The sequence below is a fragment of the Pipra filicauda genome, unplaced genomic scaffold (assembly GCF_003945595.2).
Source record: "Pipra filicauda isolate LSUMZ 115617 unplaced genomic scaffold, ASM394559v2 scaffold411_size619879_pilon, whole genome shotgun sequence".
NCBI lineage: Eukaryota > Metazoa > Chordata > Aves > Passeriformes > Pipridae > Pipra > Pipra filicauda.
This window is the reverse complement of record NW_024104545.1, coordinates 51,368-75,409: the sequence shown is the minus strand read 5'-3', so window position 1 is coordinate 75,409 and position 24,042 is coordinate 51,368. Positions and strand designations below refer to the sequence as shown.

General features: G+C 39.4%; 2 protein-coding genes across 6 annotated transcripts in view; one reads left to right on the top strand and one right to left on the bottom strand.

Annotated features, from left to right (window-relative positions):
• Positions 1–24,042, top strand: part of METTL14 (methyltransferase like 14) — a 71,667-nt gene that overhangs the window by 4,046 nt on the left and 43,579 nt on the right. The window lies entirely within an intron of this gene.
• PRSS12 (serine protease 12) overlaps positions 1,621–24,042 on the bottom strand; it is a 34,172-nt gene continuing 11,750 nt past the window's right edge. The window contains exons 4-13 of the mRNA XM_027732814.2: positions 23,857–24,007; positions 20,514–20,692; positions 19,724–19,865; positions 18,543–18,748; positions 15,513–15,654; positions 11,559–11,764; positions 11,049–11,127; positions 9,071–9,193; positions 5,939–6,219; positions 1,621–4,289 (exon numbers count right to left, since the gene is read on the bottom strand). Coding sequence (XP_027588615.1) covers positions 3,982–4,289; positions 5,939–6,219; positions 9,071–9,193; positions 11,049–11,127; positions 11,559–11,764; positions 15,513–15,654; positions 18,543–18,748; positions 19,724–19,865; positions 20,514–20,692; positions 23,857–24,007 — 1,817 coding nt within the window. The 3' untranslated portion in view covers positions 1,621–3,981. The remainder of the gene's footprint in view (positions 4,290–5,938; positions 6,220–9,070; positions 9,194–11,048; positions 11,128–11,558; positions 11,765–15,512; positions 15,655–18,542; positions 18,749–19,723; positions 19,866–20,513; positions 20,693–23,856; positions 24,008–24,042) is intronic.

Sequence of the window (24,042 nt, the reverse complement as noted above, 5' to 3'; positions counted from 1 at the left end):
CAGTTAATAAGGAAAGTTTTTTGCAAATTGTTCCAAATAGGAGGTTTAGGGTAAGGGGGCTTTGAATGGGTTGGGAAACAAAGTCTGTGAAGGTAGAACTGAGATCATCAGCAGGCAGTGTAATTACTGCCAAGTGTTTGGCAACTGAGGTGGGAATTCCTGTTGGGAGTGGATGGAGTGGAAGTGTGGACTCTTAGTTACAACATGGATTAGATCTGTGGAAATTACTTCTGGTGGTAGTGTTGTGTTTTGGTAGGGAGATCAAGGAACTGTCATAGGAAACATCATCTTATTTTTCAAGCATATACTTTAGCTGCCACAGTGGAAGTACAGCTGAATGGATATTCTGTGTGAACTTAATAATAAGTGATACCACACCTGTTTAACTGGTGGTGTGTGATTACTCTCTCCTTTTAAACAGGTCTATCATATGACATCCTTACTGCTTGGCATTCCGAGGTCGTGGCTGCCAAGCCTGGAAGGCAACAATCCTGAGTGTGTACTTTGAGTTTCCTTTTCTCCAAGAGGACTTGGCTTGTGTAGTAACCTTAGTGCTTCCAGAAAATAAGATCTTTTCTTACCTTCCACAAGCAGATGCTAGACAGACTGGCCAGGAAAGGTCTGGGGCTGTCCCAGAACAAGGCGTGGGCAGGAAAGTGCTGCTGTTGTGGCAAGCACCTGATGCAAAGTGGCTTCCTTAATTTTTTAGTGGTGGGGTTTTTTTGTGCCTGGCCATGGCTCTATGAAGAAGGCCAGGTGTAGGTAAATGAATTGGAAGCAGCAGGAGTAGGGCTGGAGATTGGTTTCTCCAGGAATCTTTATGAGTATAAATACTATAGCACAGAAAGGCATGAAATAGTTGCAGTAGCATTGAAAATGGAGAATATTGAGGACTGACCTTTTGTCCTATACAAGCTGTCACAGTGCTGTGAGTATTTCTGGAATTAAGGAAGCTAAGGTTCTAGGTGTTCTGCATGTAGTTATAAAATGGGATCTTGGTTTATCTGTGGTGTAAGGTAAGTGCCCTTTTTGGGAAGTTTTTTGGGGTCAGGATAAATTTAATAGATTTTGTGTGTCAGTTGCAGTGATGCTTCTGCTCTTGTATATTCCCTGTAAAATGAACAAAAACTCGGGAAGCTGAGGAGGGCTGCATCTAACTAGGCCTTTACAGTGTTGAGGAGCCTGAATAGATTACAGAGTGGTGTTCAGGATGGTCATTGGTAGTAGAAGTGCCAAGTGCCAGTAGTTTATGCCACTATTAACACTGTGGCCAACCTGCTTAATAGAAAACCTTAGCGTAGGCTGAAAAGCAGGGGGTTTTATACAACCTCATTTATTAAAAACGTTGAATTGAGGGGAGAGCAGCAAGGGTCAAAACATTCTTAGGCAGTTTTAAGAGTATAGGATTAACTTATTTGTGACAGCCTGACTGGTGTGAGTTAATGCAGTGGGAAGGAATTCTGTCATACAAGACAAATTTCCCTTTTTGAGGAAATAGCCCTAAGCTTATAAAATAGTTTCAAGAGCACCCTTTCTCGTTTAATAAAGCTCACGTGAAGTTTACCCAGCTGATGTTCCTGCAGCACCTGCTTGTACATCCACAGTATTAATGTACAGAAGTTGTAGTCAGTGTGGCAGTTTTTATTGTTTACATGTACATCATCAGGCTCATTGAACAAAAATGAGAATGGCATAACACGGAGACAATTTCATTTTATGTTAGAAACTGAAAAGGCATGCTCAGCATGGAAACAGTAGTGCAACATTTTAAAATCTAATAAAGCATCCTATTAAAAGAGCAGTACTAGCAAACTACTGTACTAAATCTGTTTACTACACTTAGTATGCAGGCTCAATCCCACCCCCAAGTATCGTATTTCAACTTCTAAAAGAAGATTATTTCCCCTGTACACAATGCATATATTGCACTATATAGACTACTTCACCATAAGTCTCAATGGTCTTGTATAGCAAAGCTTGGATGGTACAAGTGGATACATTTTGACAGACGTACTTCCCTTGTAATCAAACGGGCTATATATAAGTAAAAATGTAATGGTTTCAATGTTCATTAGCACAGTCTTTCATATTGGTCTAACAGCAGGTGGTCACAGTACCGTGATTTTTGACATCTTTTTAAATAATATACTTCACACGATTTCAAATAGCATGGAATTACAGAGAACTAAAATATATTAAAGCACCCCATGTACTAGTTTAGCACCATTTTTCCAATAAGATATTTAAATTAGTCATGAACCTTGAAAACTTATGTGTGAGGTCAGCGAGAAATTAAGAGCCAAGTTTTCAATCACATGGGCTTCTGCAATATCAATGCCCCTTTGTATGCAATTGAGTTGTGGGTATTTGTTATAACACCAGAGAGACACAGAACCATACAGAAATGAATGATTGCCCACTTAGAGCATGAATGCAAGCATCCCACTTTTTCACAAGACACCACACCACATGTCATAGCCAGAGTGTTTGGGGAATAGGGAACAGGGAAACAGTCACTGCTAGTCACAGTTTGCACAATCACTATGTGGTGACACATCTGCCACACTTGTCACGCTGGAGTGTTTCACAGCCCACAGAGCTTTTCAGTTCATCTTTTTATGAGTGTGTATGTTAATGGAATATGCAGAGCACACTTGTGATGGTCAGAATGGCCTTTGACAGGGATTGTGGAGATGGTGCTGAGCTGTCCAGGCTGCCTCTCAACTGCAGTCACAGGCTGATCCTGTTAGTGTTGCACTAAGATGATGATAACCTGCTGTGTTCTGTGTTCTAGGTTCAGTGGGGTGGCCCTTTCTAGAAGGACAGTAAGCTGGTTATTGGTGCATTTTTATAATAAGTTTTCAAAATTTTCGCAGCATACGGAACAGTATTTGGAAAAAGAGATTAAATGGAATCAAGATGTGTCAATACTTTAGAAGTTAGTGAAAACTCAGCTTTCCTGTAAAGATCAACCTGAACCAGTGCTGCAACTAAGAGAGAGCTGTCTAAATATTACCTTGTAGAAAACAGGAGTTTAAGACTATAGACCTTGTCAGACAGGTTTGGCTCAACATCTCCACTGAATGTATTTATAACTCTCTCTTGTAGGATTGACAGAGGTTCTTTGCACTACTTAAAGTAAAGCCCAGCAATGAGAAGAGCAGGATATTTTTTAGTCTAACGCTGTGGTAAACAGGATAAGTAAATCCTCTCCAAAACGCTGTATTTACTCAAAATTACAAATTTCAGAAATCAGACAAATGTTACTTATCTAGAGGAAGGAAAATAAGTGTTCATTTGTTTTTGATTTAGCTCTTGTAGCTGTGCAGGATGTTTGTGAGGAAACAGTCAAGTGTACTACCTGTTTCACTTGGGAATGTACTTTATGCACACTAAACTGTGAGAAAATTTATCAGAATAGCTGGGGATCTGATTATTGGCAATTATTTTCCTTCTAACATTTAATACATACTCAGAATTACTTAGCAAGAATCAATCTGCTAATGATCTCATTAGCTGCTGAAACATGAGTCAAATTTAGAGGACTGAGTGTAAGATCATAGGGATAATAGGCAGACAGTCAAGAAATGATTAAATAAACTAGACTGAAGATTAATTGCGATCTGTAATTAATTCTAGAGAAGCTTGGAGCATAAATAGCTTGGAGCTACTGCAGTCTTCCCGTGGACAGTGAGTCTCCCAGTGAACTCTCCAGCTGTCCTGCTCCAGTGTTACTCTCAGCTGGCTATCACATTCCCCTTAGATACATGTAACTCACTCCTGCAATATATAAACTTCCTTACCACAGAGGACAGTAATCCCTAACTGGAAAGGTTGTGTGTATACAGCTTGGATTTAACAAAAAGGAAAACACACGTATCAGGAAAATGTGTCTGTTTCCACCCACTGTGGGCCCCAGCTGTGCACTGTCTGTGCCGTTCAACTTGTCCTGCTTCAAAGTTTGGGTTTCATTCCAGACGTTCATAGTTTGGTCACACTTTTTATCCAGGGCACAAAAGAGGATACTTTTGTGTAGACACCTGGGGAATCTTTGACCCCACAGCCGTAGCCCCAGGAGGTCACACCATACACAACCCAGCTTTCCCCTGGACGTTCACACATCAGTGGTCCACCACTGTCTCCCTGACAGCTGTCAACACGTTTCTGTTCCTGGACGTTTCCAGCACAGAGCATTCTTCCCGTGAATCTTCTTTTGTAGCGCTCTTCACATACCCTCTTGGGAAGTAAGGGGATGGCAGCCTGTTGTAGTGTTCTTGAATAAGCCCGTCCTAAAAAGAAGACCCAAATTATTTTCTCATTACAGTGGTTAGTCTTGGAAACATAAGTGGGATTTAATCCAATTTATGCTCTCAGTCTTCACACTGTGTTGTCCTTAAATAACATGACTTGAAGCAAGACTACTGAAAAAAATCTACTGTGCATTAAATATAGTACTAAAATATATATTGTACATGTGAAATATAGATGCTTAAAAAAAAAAAGTAGCTTGTGTTCTCTGGATCTTTCCAAGGCTGGAGTTTGGTTTGTTCCAAGCACTTTGTGTCTTCTACAAGAGTATATACTTCAATACTTACATGGGGAAGCAATTTTTGGGAGTCTTGAGCAGTGGAGAGTAAAGTCATAGAAATACCTAATTTCTGGGTCACCAGTTCAAATCCAATCTAGCCCAGCCTGATAGGTGCTGTATCTTCTGCTGGCTTCCAAGTTGAGCATCCAAATTTGGATCTTTGTACTTCTTTTCTATAGCTTGCACCTCTTTTTCAGGTGGAAGCATGGAAAATGAAAACCAGTGTTGGTTTGGCCTTTTTAAAGTAAAATCTTAATAGTTGTAAAGAAATTATGATTCACACAGTAAGTGTGAAATGTCAGCTGAGGTACTGGATGATGTAATTTCTTACCATAATTGAAGCCAATTATTGCTGTGGTTAATGTTTCCTGAAATAGATGTCCTAAGTTAACAATATTGTAGGACTTCCAGTGAATTTATGTAGGAAGGCTAGACAGAGCTAGGCAATGAATTAACAATTGTTTGTAGCAAAAAAAAGCCACCCTCCAAGTCTCTCTCCTTTACTGTAGTACAGTGACCCAGACATCTGTGCACGCAGATTAGTGCATGTGAAGAGGAGGAACTGATACTTGGCCGTGCCGCCTTGTCTCCTTGCCAGTTTGAATGAGTCACTGGAACAAAGGCTCAAGTGTGGTTGCTGACTTGCACTGTATTCAGCACCATAAAAACATAAAAGTAAAACATGGTTATCAATTAGTAATACATTTAAAGGACAAAGACCCTTGAAGAGGAAGAATCTTGTACTGACCGAAAAAGTGACTAGAAGCCTGCAATGCAGATTGCACTGTGGCTCTCAGAAATTTCGGCAAGATGTTCTCTTAAATCGAACTGCTGGTTGAAAGTGTCAGTGGCAACAAGGGAGACTGAAATGTCACTTGAAATTCTATTTCATCTATATTTTCTGTCCCTTTTTCTATTGAAGTAGTGTAACTTAAATAACCTTTCCAAAATTAAAACATGCATGGTCCTTACCTTTAAAACCCTAACTGTGTTAGAGCTGTTAGTTATGTACTGAGGCAGGGAGTGATACTCTGCTGCACAGGGTGCACCTGGCAACAAATAAGCTTTTTATTTGGGCTTGTCAGTCTAAATGAGACCATTTTACTGACGGGGTCTCTGATTTAGAGTGACATGGTTAATGGCTGCTTTTCAAACACAAACTAAATTCAGTCAATGAAATGTTGTCATTCCTGGTTAAGGGTCAGGAGAGAAAGTATTCCCCTATGCAAAAACAGTACAATTGTTTGATTTTGAGCATTTTCTTATTTTAAGTCTCTGAGATTTATTTTTTTTTTAAAAGCAGCCTCAGATAGCATGATTGGCGCATGGAAATCATTAAAACATTTTTACCTGTGTCACCCCATCCAGTGATATAACAGTTGGGAGCAGTTTTCTGTGGTCTCTCTCTCCTTAATGGCAAACAAGCAGGTAAGACGTGGGTGCTGAACCTGGCACACTGTTCCTCTGGACCCTGTAGCCTCACCAAGGCAATGTCATAGTCGCTGCTGTCAGGCCTGTACTCTTTATGCATCACAATCTGTTGCACTCCAATTTCTTCCTCGTACTCCTCTGGTACCAGGGTGTGATAGTCTCCAACTCGCACAGCGTAATTCCGAGTGTTGTTGCCATACCTGAGATTGAGGTGAAAGCAAATAGGGCTGGCTCATGCAAAGTCAGGTCCTAAGCAGGCAAGCAGATTTCATCAGGGTCTCTATTATTCATATAAGTAATGATACCAAGAGATGTTTTTAAAGAGCAAAAATGCTCTCTCAGGTGTTTAGATTGACATTCAAGTACAAATACAAATACAAAAATCTTCTGAATTTTCAGATTGGGCTCTGTTCCTTTTTGTATATTTTCACAGGCAAGTTTCTTATGACCATCTGCCATGACTGACACTGATTTCAAAGATGCAAGGTGTGCATTATAAATGTATTAGGGTAACACGAACTGCCAGTAATTACAATGAAAAACTGAGTGCTAACATCATTGTGATGGTCCAAATAATTATTGAAGTGAAAATGTTCAGGCCTGCTTTGTAGGTTGGTTGAGAAATTCTGGAGGCTTAGATAACTTGATAAAAACCTCTTACATCAACTGAAGTTATAGTAAGGAAGACAAAGCATATATGCATCACAACACCTATTGTCAAAGTGACAGAAGGCCTGTAAACCTTAGGCTTGTTTTTCATCTCATATGATCCCAGTTTCTTTCACATTATAGACTAAATGGTAAATGCATTAGAAATTATTACTGTGGCTGAAATAACAATTTTCTGTGCATGCCTTTGGAGATTTTTGTGTTACACAACACACAGCCCTTGGTAAAATGCGAACAAGGGAGTACTGTTGGGTACATGTATTTATTTTAAAATCTGGCTAAGCTAACAGAAGTATTTTTCCTTTGAATTATCCTGAATAGCCTTCAACAGGAAATTTCTAATACTTTTGCAGAAAATACCCCACAGTGTTCCATCACCTTCTAACCTGTACCTGTTCTTTTTATACCCTCCAGCAATGTACTGGTCTCCATAGCTTGCTAAAGCTTGCTTGAGGAGCAGCAGACAAAGCAGGAACATTACAGTTCACTGCACAATATATAGCTGTAACACTGAATATTTCTTCTAGTTGTGGGTTGCATTCCTGGTTGACTGAAAAGCTTGCTTTGTCTAATTCTGCAGATCTTCAGGTCTTCCATGAGCAACATTTCACTTGTAGGCTTCTAAGGAGAGAGCTGTAGGCTGTGAACAAACATCTGTTCATCTGAACATGAACTTCTATACAGGATAAATGAAGGGGTTTTTTCTATGCCTCATATTTATAATTATCCAAAGTAATTTTTTTTTTTAATGTATAGACCTTCAAATTCCCCACAGGTGTCAGAATCACTCTGAACAAAACTTATAATAAGATGAGTGAGTTATAAAAGGAAAAATAGCTTCAAACCACTTTTGATCTTAAATTATATCTCTATGAAATTACAGAAACCACTATACTGCTTGTGAACAATTCTGTGTTTAATTTTTATCCCTAGTACAGATGAGCCCACTTTGGTTACCTAAGCAGTGTTCCAATTTCCGGGATATGAGAAATGGTATACTGGCCTTTCTCTTGTCTGCCTGCGGAAAATATGTGAAGAAGGCGCTTGATCTATAGATAACTCTTGGAAACCTATCCCCTTAAAATCACTCTGAGCTCATTGGGAAGTTAAGCCCAGGCTGTTCAATGACAGCTCAGAGCTAAAGGCTCCTTCTCTCTTTTACAGTGAACAGTAGTGCATCCACAGGCTGTTGGAGCTGCAAGCTTAGGGCTAATTGCAGTTTTAATGCAACATATGGGGCCAAACAATACTTTGGTCACTGAGGCCACGTGTAACAGTTTTAGGGTAGCCTGTAGCAGACCCTTGAGTGGCTGTGCCCATCTGGAAGTATCCCAGTGTATTTTGCTCCAGTCATGCTGTTGTCCCGTGATGTGGATGTGTTCAGCAAAGTGTCCAAAATGGGCATTCCTTGGCAGCACATTCCGTTTTCAAGCCTCTAATCAAAGGCTTTTTCAAAAGCTTATGTGTCGTCCTTGGTAATCACTATAGAGATGATGAACAGGACCATAGGAGGCCATTGTCTCTGAATTTTCATGAAAGGAACTGAAATGCTTTCATAGTTCCACAGAAACAACTGGAACATCAGTTGGAAGTAGCAGAAATTTTACTGAGCTTGACCATTTCAGCTTGAAATATTACCAGGAAAAGTCCTTCATGATTTCAGGGAACACAAAAATGAAAAGATGTGCATCTGGTGCTGGGCAAAGGTAACATTCTGCATTCGAGTAAAAGTATATCTGACTATTCATTTGAGTTACTAGAGAGTGAAAGGAAATACTCAAAGTCCAAATTTAAAACATTTGCAGCCCACTTGAGCAAAATCAAGCAAATACCCTCAAAATTGCAGTGCTGTTCTATGCTTGCTTTCTAGCCCATTCCAGTGAAATAATCACTGATGAAAGCTTACAATACTAGACCAGCTTCCTTCCTGTGCAAGTTGATGCTTTTATACTTCAGCAACTTCATCAGCAATGAATTCCTGCTGTGTTACAGTAAAAATGTCTATCACTGCCAATATCTGTCATTACCAAAATTAATCTGAAATACTACAGTCCCTGTGTTTGGTGTTTTCTCTGTTGTCTACACTATAACCTGAAAGCCACAAGCTGCGGTTTTGTTGGAACAGAAGGTTAAAATGTCAGAAGTGTTAACATTTTTTCATGAAAATGCTGAAGTCGTGAATATAAATCACACGAGTGATAACACCCAGAATAATTCCAATGTAGTAGGGTGTTTTGTTTGGTTTTGTATTGAGGGAAGGGAGGTTGGTTGGTAGGTTTTTTTAAAACCAAAAGGCCAACCCTTGGAACAGTTTTCTGTGGGCTGGAACTGGAATGCTTTTGTCTCTACCCAGAACAACTGCACCGTTGCAGGGAGACCCACCTTTTGAAGCAGTGTGCAGCAGTGAGCACCCAGCAGCTGCTGATCAGAGTAGCCCCACACAGGAGTCTCCCGTCACCGTGAGAGGATTTCAGTCGCAGTGCCACCTGCCACGGCCAGCCGCCCCTGCAGAGGGGGTGAGACACGGTGTTCAGGGGACAGCAGTGGGATTAACCTTGAATCCAGAGCCTGGGTACTTTCTTTGACTGGCATGTCTTGCAAACAGTGGTGTTTCTTAACAGTGGAGAATATCTTTATATTCCTGCAGCAGTCAGAATTCCATTTAACAATGGTCCGGATTACTTTACAGATCATTTGGGCATCCAGCACTCTGAGTGCTTCCTCCCACACTCAGTTATTTGAATTTTCCCTTCTCAGATTGCATTCATTCTGCCAAAAATACATTCTACGGGTTCCTCGCCAAATACCATCCAAGTCAACAAACCAGAAATTTCCTGTCAACTGCAGAGGGGAAAGAGGGGAATTTCTTGAAAAGCTGAACCCAGCATCCGTTCCTGTCTGCGTGAAAAAGGAAGCTGGCAAACTAGGAGGTCTAAAGTAACTGCAGAAACCTCAAGTAGTAGATTAGCACCTTTTTTCAGCCTGTGATAATCTTGTTTTATGTAGTAGATCTGCCATATTTTCAGGCCTGTGAAACCAGGGTGGCTGCTTCTTTGTTTAATAGATTAGCAGTCAGGGAAGGGAGAGAGATGCACCTGTAAGCAGCAGCAGCATCCAAGAGTAAGCAACAGGTAGTCTTAGGTGTTTTCTGACTCCTGTCAGCTTGAACAGGTATGCTGGATGGCAAGAGCTGCCAGGGACCATCTAGTCCATCATCCTATCTGAGAATTGCAAGTGCCAAATGTTTTAAAGTAAGGTGGAGGAATTTGCTTCCCGTACAGAATAAAACAATTTAGATGTTTTTTATTTTTGGAAAATTGGATTTAATAGGTTTTTCTTAAATGGGGTATCCAGTTCCTTTTCAAACTTGCTTCAATTTCTTTGTCTTAATGACTTCTTGTGACAGTGAGTCCTTTTCTGATCCTGTTTGGACGTTCCTTTTCTTTTGAATGCTGCTTCTTTTGAAGCATTTCTAAGTGCACTATTGGATTTCTCTCACATTTTTGCTACATCTAACATCTCTGTACTGATTTATTGTGAGATCAGCTTGCTTGTCCTGACTGAATGGTGCAGTACATTATTTGTCACCATTTTGTTTCATCCACTGTCCTTAGTGCACCTATTCTGAGATAAGAATTCTCAATCTTTTTCTGTTACCCTCATTTGTCTCTTCACTAAGGTAAGTCATCCTACTTTGCTCTGTCTGAATGCATTTAAATATTTTTCTGGGCTCCCTATTGTTACTGTTCTTTGAAGCTCCTCCACTTAGGAAGTGTCTTTTTTGAAACAGATTGATTGGTGCTGTACATGTCCTCTGAAATAGGTTGTACAGTGAGATGTAAGTGGATTTTTTGCAATGCCTTTTGTGAGACTGTATGAATATGTATTTTTTGAGGTTACTCACAACTGTTAGGAAAATAAAGCCTATACTTCCTGGGTTTATAGCTATGTCATCATCAAGGCTTATTTTGTAGCGGAAAATCAAGTCTTAGCAGTGAATCATACCCAGGCCTTTTTTTCAGTGTAAAACCTTGTACTATATTCATAGCTCTCTTTGTATAGCTCACATCCTTTTACTTGATAAAAGTAATTATTTTTAAGTTAAAAATATAACCCATTCAAGGACTAAACCCATAAGCATCTACAGATTTTCAAATAATGCTGCAAGTATCTATCAATTAATACTTTTTAATTTCATGCCAGATTTGCTTTGGGTATATTTCTGCTTCTACCTCATGACAAGCCAAAAGAAAAGAAAGCAAACCTACAACAAAGTTGTAAATTAGGCAAACCACTTTTGGTAAAATGCATGTCTTAGAAGATTTATATTCAAAATTACTTGTCTTTACCAGTTATTTACCGTAAAGAATTTTTCCCACCAATTATTCGCTTTTGTCGGCGATGTAGTAACCTCAGTCCACAAACAGAGGCAAGAGAATCTAAACCAGAAAGGGTATAGAGAGCATTAAACTCAACATGAAAAGTAGCCAATCTTCAGTGAGAGTTAATTAAAAAAAAAAAAAAAACAAACACAAAGGCTGAACTTATTCCCTATTTCATGGTATTTTTTAAATACCAAATTTTGCTTGAGGAAAATACACTGAAAAAGTCTTTTTAGCTGCAATCTTTTGACTGTTCACAGAGCCATTTACACATTTGTTTCTCAAGTGCAGGATTTTATAGTGTTTTTCCTTACTTCCTGTTAGCGGAAGCAGAGCCTGGCCTACCTCACAGGATTCCCACCCTTTCGTTTCTGTAATTCTTTCTGATAGAACTGTTTCCTCCGTGAGGTGGGATTGTTTAGTCGGTCTCTTCCTACCGTGACAGTTCCCCTCCCAGCCTTGGGCTGCCCCTCCCAGCAGGGCTTCACCTTTATTGCTGTTGCCAGGGGCCTTCTTGCTGAGGTGGTCACAGATCACACCCGCGTCCTCACTGTGCCGGCAGTTGTGCGTCCCGATGTCCTGCTTGATGCAGTCTGCCAGGGATCTCTCACTTCCTGTACACTTCACGTTATCCACATGGATGGGGCCTTTGCCCTCACCAAAATAGGCCATTGTCCTTGCTCTAGCTGGACCTCTGCAAACAGAGCATATTTTTTCTTATTAAGCATTTTGAGGCATTGGTCTGCATTTTATTCAAATGTTTCTGAGTGAGTAGCGAAAGGCATCGAGGTTTTATTCCGAGTCCTGTCACTGATTCAGTTGTTAAAACCACCTTCTCATTGCCTCTGTTCTTCTGGTATGTAGGGAAAAAAATAACAAAACCGCTACAGTTCATTAATGTTTAAAAAGTGCTTTTATGTATCTAGTTAGAAGGCACTGTGCAAAGTATTTTACATTGTAACAGCATTACATTTTGCTATAAAGCAAAATATGTGAAAGCTGCTTTTTCATAATCTCTTTAATCCTCATATAAAATCAGCATCTGTGAATGCTAAAAATAATTTGTTCAGGTCTGATTCCCTCAGAAAGATGGGCCAGTTGGAAACAGTAGTGTACAGTAGCCAGTTGAATGCAATAGTGCAGTGTGGTAGGAGCTACAATTTACAGATCTGTTAGTTGTTAATAGTTATCAATATATTTCATTATCATGTCGTTTTTAAAGTGCACTCCACAGCTGAGTTCTAAAAATGTCATGTAGTTGGAGCAAGACCGAACCTAGTTCAGTATTGACACCCACCTTTTCCTGGGAGGAACCCAGTGCTTTGTGCTTGTGTAGCATTTAAGCATCTCATTTGGTAACTTTTGTGAAAGGTTATTACTGCTAAATACTTAGGATAATGCATCTTAATTTATAAATTGATATTTTGTTACATGTGGTTTAAGAGTCAGAAATAATTACAGGTGGGAAACCACCCAACCAGCTATATAGTGAAGTGGGGCAGGAAGCCACAGCCACCTCTAGGTGTGCCTGAACTACAAGTTTACCTATCGGTTAAGAGCAATTTACTGATATTTTATTGGGATAACAATATATATGGAATTCCACAGGTTTCCATTTTAAAGGATAATTGTATATTGTAAAGGACTGCTTCTATGTATACAGAAGGGTAACTGCAGGTATGATGAAATGCTGGAGCAGAGAAAGAATTTGACAATGAAAATGTATTACACCTCTTTTTACACCTCTTTAATACCTGCAGTGTTGGAGAAGATAAGTGAGAATGGCATAAAGGGTCTGTGTCCCTTCATTAGCTGGGGGTTGTGTGTTGGGGAGGAATTCTGATTTGTCTTACCATTTTCAAGGCTTTGTCGTACAAGAAGTGTGGCTGGATCAAAACAAGTCCAGCTCTCCAATTGCCACATCCATATAAATGAAATATGAAATAGTAATACCCACAAGTAATACCTACAAGCTTCCTCCCTTTTCAAACTTGCACTTGAACAGCCTTGCCTTTTTGGATTTTTTTCCTATGTACTGAAGGGTAGGTGGGCAGGATTTCTATTTGGAGAATGTTGGTTAGAATGCGTGAATTGTTAAAAAAAAAGAAAAAAAAACACAAAAAAACAGGGAAGAGAAGCATGTAAAAGATATGACAGACGATACCACAAGGTCAACTGTCCTTACACATTTTTAATTTCCATTCCTGGGATGTATTTACCAGATAATCCAAAGCCTTAACTGCCTTTGGAACTGGTATAGGACAGTCTTTGCCTAATGAGTTTAATATGATTTAACTTGTCACAAGCAAATGTTTTTCTTTTGTGAGTGACACTCTGATTACAGCTAACAACAAAAAAAGTAAGTCCATCTCTCCGATACCTGTGGGCAGCTGATGTGTCCTTGTATGCTATTACAAAATAGTGAGATAGAGCAGGCACTCGCTGTAAATTCTTGCCTGGTTTTGGTATCTCTGTGTCAAATAACAAAGTTTCTGCTTTAGGGCATTGCTCTGAAGTTCCTCAGGATATTGAAAACTACCTCATTGTGAATCTCCACAGTATTCTTAGCCTTTCCTTCAGAAGTATTTATTGCAGTTTAGTATAGAATTGTCTCTGCAGAATCTTACCAGTTGTTTAATAAGGGCACTACGTCCTTCTTCCTAGCTTTATTGGAGAGCAGTCTATCTCTTACTGTGCATCAGTAATCTCTCAGTTTGCTGATAATTCCCAGGGAAGCTGTGTTCATACCCACTCAACCAAAACCAACCAACCAACCAAAAACACCACAAAAAACCCCAAACCAACCCCCACTGTTTAAATAGAACATCTTCCAGGAAACAAATGTACAAATCAGGATGTTCTAGAACAGGGAGTGCAGCTTAATAGAGAAGATGATATAACTGGGAGATCTCTAAAGGTACACGTGTTAAGTCTGTGTGTTTGTTAATGCACTGGAACGTGCTCTTACAGCTAGCTTTAGTCCACCCTTAACAAACACGTGTGTCCCTTCATTGCTGCTTTCCAAGCCAGCTACTTATGCACTGCTGACCATCAGAGATACAACCTTTTGCCTGCTCAGATCTGTCCCTAGAGAGAAGAGTGGCTTCAGGTCTTACCTTCTCACTTTCCTCAGACACAAGGCCATGCACAATAACATGCTGAGCTCTTCACATGCAGTATTAACATCATTTATAATGTTGTTAATCAGGAAATCCAGTGAATTATTATAGATGGCCAACTATCATAGAAATTACAAGTTAAGTAACTTGTACGAGAGATGACTTGTAAGTCAATCTGTGGTTTTAAAGCCATAGTCTACTACTGCTTTCAAATACACTTCACTAAATGAATACCAGAGTGTTTAAACAGCATATATTATGTGTTCAGACATCATTTGATGATACTCAGTTGCACCAGCTTCACATTGTTAGATACAGCAAAGAGTTAACACAATTTGTATCTCTTCAGCTCAGATTTCCTTAGGAATACACTCAGAGAAGACATTGCACTAATTTCCTGTTGTATTTCATTGGTGTTCTGGACGATTTTCAAGTCTCATTAGTTCTGCTATTTATATATCTGCCCTATAGTTGTTATATTTTTACTGCTCTTGGGCATCCAGAAAAAAACTGCTGATGAGCGAATGTAAGCCTGATTGAGTGCTTTATTTCAGAAGTGACACCTACATAGCAGTGGTTTTAATTAGAGGGTGGGTTTGTCTGTCAGATCTATTCCTGTATTAAATGAAGCTTATTCAAATCACTGTCATGCAAGCCAAAGCCATAATCCTTTGTATAAACAGTTTTATCAAATCTCCAAGCTACATTAAGTCAGATCAGTAAATGAGGGGGGAAAACCCATGAAACTAGGAATTCAGTCACTGGTGTGCCTGGAATCTGCAGACATCATATTGACACCTTGTGACAGTGGACACTGACCTGTTGCTGTATTTCATTAAAAATGTTAACAGTTATGTTGGACACGATAAGGACTTCAAAGTCATCATTAAGGCTCACAAAAGATAAATATTAACAATATGCAGAATAATACCTCTCAGTGAAAACAGATCAAGAGCTTTTTGAAACAAATGTGACAAATAAAAGTTAGTATTTATAGCTTAGTAATTTGGAATATTTAATTTCCAACAAAAAATATTTAATAACTAGCATTTCTGTTGCCAGACCAACTGTGATATGCCTTTGAATGCTAAAATTCCTATTCCCAATTCTGGTAGGTAATGAATATTCCTTTTGAAGACACAGCCTTACTACTTTTTATACAAATAGTATAAATATATTTTTCTAAACGAATGGCAGATTGACAAGTTTTAAAAGGCATAAATTACCTTACCAGGCATGCCTGTGATATTTGGTTGCAGAAACTTAACATCTGTAGATACAGCAAACAGATAACTTGAGAAACAGCTTAATGAGTTTTCTTACTTGTAGCCAAGCTGTCGGCAGACTACAGCTGCATCCTTATCAGACCATCCGTCATCACAAATCGTGCCCCACTGGCCATTGATAAAAATCTCCACACGTCCTTCCTTCTTATTCTCACCATCCATCAGCCTGATGGGAGGACCTGGCAATAAATTACTGCTGTCAGCTCACAACAACAGAAGCAAGAAGTACTTCAAGTCATTTTCATTAAGTCCGGTACAAGGGGTCAACTGATGTTTATGTGAAACAAGCCCAATATCAGCTGTCAAAGCAGGCATTTTTCCTGGCTGACAAAAGGAAGCAGTTTGTCCAAAGTGCAAGACAAATATCAAATACTACTGTACTTTAAACATCAGAGTTTATCTGGTTCCTTTATTTCATACATATAGCTCAGAAATGGACCCCAGTGGGCACAGAACAATTCCCCAAGTAAAGGTAGAAAACACCCAAGATACTTTGATATGATACCTGTACAAGCTGGACAGCTTTTCCATATAGGAACTTTATGAGTGAGTTTAACTGTACCTCAGTTCATAAATCCATTCTCAGACTGGGTGCTGCTGCTCCTCTTAACCACTGTCTCAGCACAAAAAGTGCAGTATTATGTTAAACTTCAGCCATTCCTTATCATTACACAGGCTGTTCTGCAGCATGGTATTCTAGACTAATGTCTGATTACTTCTCTAGAAATTTCAATTTGTTGCTAATTCAGATTTGTTCGTAATAGGAAGTCTCACTTATGTGGATTAGTCAGAGTTAATTAATCACGGTTTGTTCTTTGCTTGGCCTGTAGTTACATTTTGAATCATTAGGCAAAGTACATATTTAACTCTCACGTTACAGTTCCTTTACAGCATGCAAGCAACACAAGTAGCCTTAAAACAGCTATGAATTCCTCTGAGGCCTCTTTATAACATTTAAGTGAGAATCACCCTCTAAATCTTTTTGTATGCCGTACTTTATAATCTTTAATACACACAAGAGTTGCTTTTTAGAATAATTGAAAAGCCTGTTCCTCATTCTTCTAGCCTGTTCCTAATCTCTAAATCTGTAAGGATGAGAAATTACTTAATGGTGCTCTTAAACAAAGCAGTGTTTTTAGACATTTGCATTTGATTTTTAATTCAGATTAATCCAGACTCTGAATCAGCACTGGTTAAATATGGCCTAATTCACTAATTAAAAGAGGAAATATTTGAAAACAAAGTCTGTTTGCTTTACATGTAATTTAAAGCATATTGTTTCTACTGGAGTTCATACTGTCTGGGCAGTTCCATGAATTAACTTCACCAACCTGTTTACCTACACTGTCATGATCTTACATACTAAACAAATTATTGCAGTGTATTCTACCTCATTTTCAGTGTTCCTCAATATCTGTATTTCCTCAAGTCAAATCATCTACTAATTTCTCATATTTTTCCACTGAATTCTTCCCTACAGGGAAAAAAATGCTTTTTCAAATGCTAGGAAGTAAATGGTAACAAGAGAGTCTTTGTCCACTTTCCAATCAGAAATCTAGGAAATGAGGGATAAACTGTCTTATTTTTTTGTTGAACTGATGTTAGTCTGGAAGAATAAAAATTCAGGTAAAAATTATACTTCTCTTAACCACGTAGAGGCATGGGATATTAATAATACTTTATTGTTATCTCCTTGTGGCTTAGAATATATATATATATTTATGAGCACAAAATTAATATAACAGTCTGGTAATGGGGGATGTGAGAATGTTCCCATATGGATGTATTTAACTGAACCAGACCTCCTTCAGCTGAGATTATATTTTATAGGAATTTGAGCAAGGCAGCACAGATGGTTTGCATCTGTAAAGACAGCAGTCATGATTTGAATTCCTGTTATTTTGGGGTTGAGAAAATTCTTTCCACCAAATATGATTTGACATCATCTACACATAATGGAACTGTACTGCAACATAAAGCATTATCACTGGATGGTGAGAGGTCTAAAGGCTATAAAGAAAAAGGCTATAAAGAGGGAGAGACTACAAAAGTACATGTGGAAGTGCTGACTGTTGTTATAACAGGTAGCAACATCGTGCAGTAAATCCCTGTCGTGGTTTGTGGGACAGACCTTCAGTCTGTGATTTCCAGAGAACTTCAGGCACCCAGGCACACAGTTCCACTACGCTTCAGCAGAAGCTGGGAATCTAACTCCACTAGTTATCATTCTAATTTCAAAATCAACTAAAATATTTTGGGGTAAACTAAATAATATTGGCAACAATTTTCTAAAGGGCAACATACTGACAAGCTACAAACTTCATGTAGCAAATTGTAAAAATTAAACTTTTTCAGAACCGCTGAGCAACCCATTGTTCCCCTGTAGTTTCTGCTGTGCGTATCTGATAGCCAGAATGATTGTTTAATTATCTACATAGGAATCTTTGGAATTTATTTGTATATATTTGTATATATTGTATATATACGTCACTATGTAACTGGTATTTTTCTATCATTTCTTATCAGTCTTTTTATTCTTTTTATTTTCATACAAGGTTCTAGGCTTTTGACATTGGAACTGACTCTTTTATCTGTGTGTGCAGTATCATTCTGTTCTGGTCAGCAAGTGGGGCCCATTCACCCAGACACAATGTAAATGGTAGGCAATAGTAACACTATTATAATAGTAATAGTGCTCAGGTATGTCTCAGCTTTTGACATCAGGAGAAAGTTACTTGGAGGCTGGAGACTGCTGAGTAAACTTAGTTATACCATCAGGAATTGCAGGATAAGTCTAAAATCTTGTGAAGACTAAGAGAACAGCATCTTTGGAATTTGCCATGGAAATCTGTGTTGAACTTTAATGTTCTGGCTGCTTATGTCCCTCTAAACAAAGCTGGATTACTTCCTGTGATCTTCATGAGAATAGTGAGGATTTTCCCTTCCTGTTCCTTCTCTGCACACATCTGACAAATACTAGGATTTCGAGCACCCTTAAGCGTCCTGTACTTTGCTGGGATCTGTATCCAGCAAAACTCATACCATAGTTCACCAAAGAGCTCCTTACCGAGTGAGAGCTTGTGGCTGTCGTTATCTGGATGGCAGATGAGCCTGACATCCTCCTGATGGTTGCAGTCGTGCTTTCCCCACTCCCTCCGTGAACACTGCAGAAGGTTTGTCTCCTTCCCAGAGCAGCTGACATCGTCCAGCCAGATGGGCCCAGAGCTCCCTTCTGAGGAGCTCTCTTTTTCCAGACCTGCACTTTTGCCATACCTGCACAACACATACGCAATGTTTTGGTCCACACTGAGCAGAGGACTTGTGGTGCTTCAGCACTAGAAAGGAAATTAGTTACTCCTGAAGAAATAAAGGTTTCACAAGCATTAACTGTAAACAGTGTTAACTATGACAGAGCAGGTTCAGTTAGCATTAAATTCAAGGAGAGCACCACATGCCCCCTCTTTGGTAATGTTTTTTTTTAAGGAATGACTATGGCGCTGATAGAAACTTAAGAATGTAATACCTTTGATTAAGGCCTCTCTTCAGCCAAGCATATGGCTCACACTGACTTTGAGGCTTATAGCATATTCTTAGTATTATAGATACATTTAAATGTCACAGTCTGGAGAAAATGAGACAAAATCCTTTTTTGAATGTGAGCTGTTACTATCTGAAGGCAAGACAACAGTCACCTAGTGAGAGTGCATCTTTGTAGCCACAGTCAGTAGGAAAAGTAGTGAAGAGTGAATTCATCAAGCTCTAATGGGATCTTTCTAAAACAGGCTTTACAATACCTAACAGTGTTCCAGGGCTGGGCTATGGGTTTTAATAAGGTAGTGCAGAAGGACTTACACCTTGAAAATGTCTGTAATTTTTAATGACTGTATGGCAGGCAAAGATTTAGAAGAATCTAACTTTTATAGGCAAAATAGAATACAAAATCGGTTTTTCTCTACAGCATATGCATTGACCTCAGCCAGAAAGATGATTGGAAGGAACTTGGTGCATAAATGCTGCTGAATTACAGTATCTGTTGAAGGTTTTTTTCCTACCTAAACTGAGGCCATAAATACCTCTTTAACGCTGTGGGAAGCAGGCTTTAGTGGATTTTAACTCAGTAGTTTCTATGTAGCACTCAGCTAACATTAAAAAACAAGACTCCTGAGTAGGGTCCATGTAGGGTTCATGTAAATGTTTGTCATCATTGTCAAGTCACGGAGCCAGATATCCAATATCAAGTAATCTTACTTAAATCCCAGCTGCCGGCAAACCACCTGCGTGTTCAGCTCTGTCCACCCATCGTCGCAGACGGTGCCCCACTGCCCACTGTGATAGACCTCCAGGCGTCCCTCGTGACTGCCTCTCCCACTTGTGAGCCTTAGTGCACCATCTGTGTCGTTAGCGAGCGAGGAAAAACAAGAACAGGAATCAGTTTTTCTTAGGTCCAGTTACTGTTCTAAACCAAAATCAATACCATCGGGTTTACTGCATCCGAGCCAAACACGAGACTCCTACATTTAGTGCTGATCCCTGCGTGTGGTTCGAGGAGATGACAGGGATGCCACAATGCACCCGCTCAGCTGCGAAGGCTTGCTTAATGTAACTGCTTAAGTGCACAGGGAATAGCACAAGATATCGATCCCCCAGGCCCTTATTACACGCCAGGTCCGCAGGAGTGGGCTCAGATTACACAGTTTCACTGATGTACACCTTATCTTTTTCTTTGTATCCTGTTATGTCCCACTGATTCCATGCTGACGGGCTTACTGCCACTGGCAGATGTGATACCCAGCTGAGGCAATGCCCCACAGAGTAAGTGGCAGTTGGCACATTACTGAGGAACCAGGGCCTTATTTTGAATAATGAGATTTTCTATACCTGTTATCCGTAGCCAACAGCTGGTTCATTGTGATACTGCCAGAACAGTTAATTACTGTGGGGTTTTGTGCATCTGCAAACTTTAAAGGTTCTCTTTCCAGAGCTGTGAACTCTGCATTTGTCCCTGCTTTTCTGTGTGATTTTTCGGTAATTGAAGTACCTGTGAGAGGCGTGCAGGAAACGCCAGCGTCTTCTTTGTGGGCACAGTTGTGTTCTCGCCAGGAGCTTTTTGGACACTGTTCTATGGACAGTTCATTTCCCGTGCACTGCACTTCATCCAGCAGCACGGGGCCGGAGCCTTCTCCAAAGTAAGCCTGGCCCCACGCCTTGGCAACACCCCTGTGGAAATGTCAGGAATGCCCAGTCAAGAACATGCATGCTGAAGATTTCCCTTTTCTCTGCCTTTTGGGTTTTAAGCATAACTTTCCTAGAGGAGATTATAGATGTACAGCTTGGGTATGAGGATTCTAATTTTAATTTTAATTTAATGTTTATGCGTAGTAAAAGTAATCCGATATATATTTCTACAGTGACTTTCATCTGTTGTCCTCAAAGCACATTAATCAAATCTCAAATACCCAGATGAGGCAGATAAAAGTGATTGTTCCACATTTAGTCATGTACAAACCACAGCAAAGAGATCTTAAGTGACTTGACAACCAGTCAGCAGTGGAAATAAGAATAGAAAGCAGACCTTAGCCTTGTGTGGGGTATATTCTGTGTCAGCATCGAGGAGTTTGAGCACAACAAGCTATGTAAATTGAAAACACTCCCGTTGTTCAGCATTACAGAAATTATGCAGTGTTTAACACTTGATGATCTATCAGGATTTTTCTAATTCTGTTTAAGATACCATGTCTGTCATATGTAGATGTTCGTCATGGTTTGGTTTCTTTCCACTCAGTGGTTTCTCTGTTCATATATTCAGTCTAGTTTGAAATGTCAAGGTTAAAATGCCTGTCTGAATTTTTTACTGTAATGATTTACCTATCTAAATGATTAGTTTAAATTAAGTAACATACAGTTTTCAGGGCCAAAAATACCCCCAGACGCACAGCAGGCAACATTTTAGCAAAACACATAGCTTCAGTCTGAAGTCAGTGCCTTAGACCTTAACCTTTTCTTCCAAATGACCTTCCTAATTCCAAATAACATACTAACAGACCTCTTGCTCTGTTTTTCCTTTAACAATGCCATGAAAATTTTTAATAGATTGGAAATTATATTTTTCATTGAGATTTGAAAACATTTTCTGATTGCCCTTACTATTCTTCCATATACTTTGATAAGTAACCAGGCATCTTTATATGCAGCATTAATTTACTGAGCAATGGTATTTTGCAATGCTGGTAATGGGAAAAAGAGACAAGTCCTTCATCTCTCATATTTCATAAAGACTTGCTTTTCAAAGTGGTTGAAAGTGTGAACAACTATATAGTAAGCTAAGAAAATATAATCCATAGGATACACTGATGGTAATACTTCAAATCTTGGTATCCCATTTATATTTAAGCATCTAAATAAATAAAAACATATTTGTTTTCCAGTGTATTTGGTACAAATGTATAGAAAATGTTAGAAAAAAATCCTTATTCGTTAAGAAGCTGGCTGAAATCAAAGAGATAATGCTTCACTACTTTGACTGCAGAAAACAAATTATACCATAATCTACTAAAGTGCAGAGTTCCAATAAAGCATAGACAAAACATCCCATTACTATAACAAGGGGAATTTGTATTGAGCAAAACATATTTATGAAATAAAAATGATAAATTTTCATTATTTTTCACCTATTAATGGTATATTTATACTGTGAAGTTTTATAGAAGTGCTGCAGAAGAGTTGAAGGGGTGTGGGAAGCTACTTATGATTTTATGATTTCTGGCACGTTTCCAGATGGATTAACAGTATGCAAATTTAGATTATTTTTAGTACTTCAGAACTGGTCTACTGCCACTGTTGGTAAGATTTCACTTCATATTAAGGAGCACATGTGTTGTGACATCTTGCTTACTTAAGAAATTCTGTAAATCTCCAGACACGTTTCAAAGAGACTTAGCAGACTTAGCACCATCTTAATACAATTTATTTACTCGGAAAAATGAATCAAATTAGAAGCTTCTCAGAACTGCCATTTCAGATCATTAAATATAAGTAATCAAAAGTTTTAGTGTAATCAGCAAAGAGGCAGGTTAAGAGCATTACACTTGTCATTACTATACAGAAATGCAAAGCAGAGCTTAGTAACTCCTCAAACCTATTAATAGTGGCCCAATTCAAAAGCAGGAAAAGCCTGTAAGAAGAGAGACTTTCCATTAGGTATTCCCAATTGAAAATTTAGAGGCATATAGAAATACAGCATAAAATAAACTGGGGGAAAATAAAAATTATGTCAGAAGAGCATGTTGGTTCCCACATGGCTCCCCAGGAGATCTAGTAGCTTTTTAAGTACTGCAGTTCTCATCCTTTTGAGCTAATTTGGGTGGTACGGGCAGCCCAAGGCTTCAGTTACAAAATAAGTACACTCTGGGGGCCACCCATGAATGCCACCAAGCTTGCTGCCTACAGTGCCACTTCTTTCAACTCATCATAATCCCAGCAGGGTTAACAGGCGAGTTCTGTTCTAGTCTACCCTGCATTTACCTGCTTAGTTCTCATCCACTCTGTCTCAGACATAATCCCTTCTCCTCCTTGGGATACATCTTAGTGGCTTCTCTGCCTCTTGCTCCTAGTTCTTTCCCTCTTCTGGCCTTTCATCCCAATTATCCCCATCTCCTTCCTCTCTCATTCAGCAATTCTCCTCTGTCTCCCACTCCTGCAGCATCTTCCTTCCAATACTGAATACTCTCCTGTGTGGTATCAGAATCACCCCCGGCTGTTGAGAAGAGGAGCAAGAAAATCCTGTTTGGCTGCTGTGGCTGTATTTCGGCCCATGCTCAGTTCAGACAATCACTGACAAGCTTAACTGTCAAAACTTCAAAAGGTCTCTACCTCAATATATGCAAACTGACAACCTTCAGAGACTCGTGATTTAAACAAATCTTGAGAGATGCTCACAGGTACGCCAAAAAAACACATTCTCTCTGACAAAGCAGCGCTCTTACGCCAAAGCAGGGAGGCTGTCAGGCTCTTCAGGAAGGATTGGAACAGTCAAGCCAAATTCCTTTTCATCACCTATGTGTTTGGGTTGAAACCTTACAGGAATCCTAGTGAGTTTTCACTGAAAAGTCAACATTTATTCTGAGACACATTTTTTGTCTGACCTACAGACAAAACTGTCCCTATCATATGACACTGAAAACTGGATCCTGTAAATCAGAGTTCCAAGGAATTAAAAGTAATGGCACTGTACCTAAACCTTCTATAAATAAACTTAGTGACTGCCCCATGGTATTAGTGCACTTTTAAAGGAGCATTTTTTACACACTTCTCCTAGCTTCAGCTGTGTGTGTGGTAACTCTCCTGCTTTGCTGCTGGAATAAAAAACATGTAGAAAAACAAACCCGAGGCCAAGCTGCCGGCAGACAACTTCAGCATCTGCGTCATCCCACTGATCATCACAGACTGTCCCCCACTGGCCACCGTGGTAGACTTCTACTCTTCCTTCGTGGGCGTTGCTCCCTCCAGCCAGCCGGATCGGAGTAAAGACGGGGGCTGTGATCCAACACAGAATATGGAAAAGGTCATTT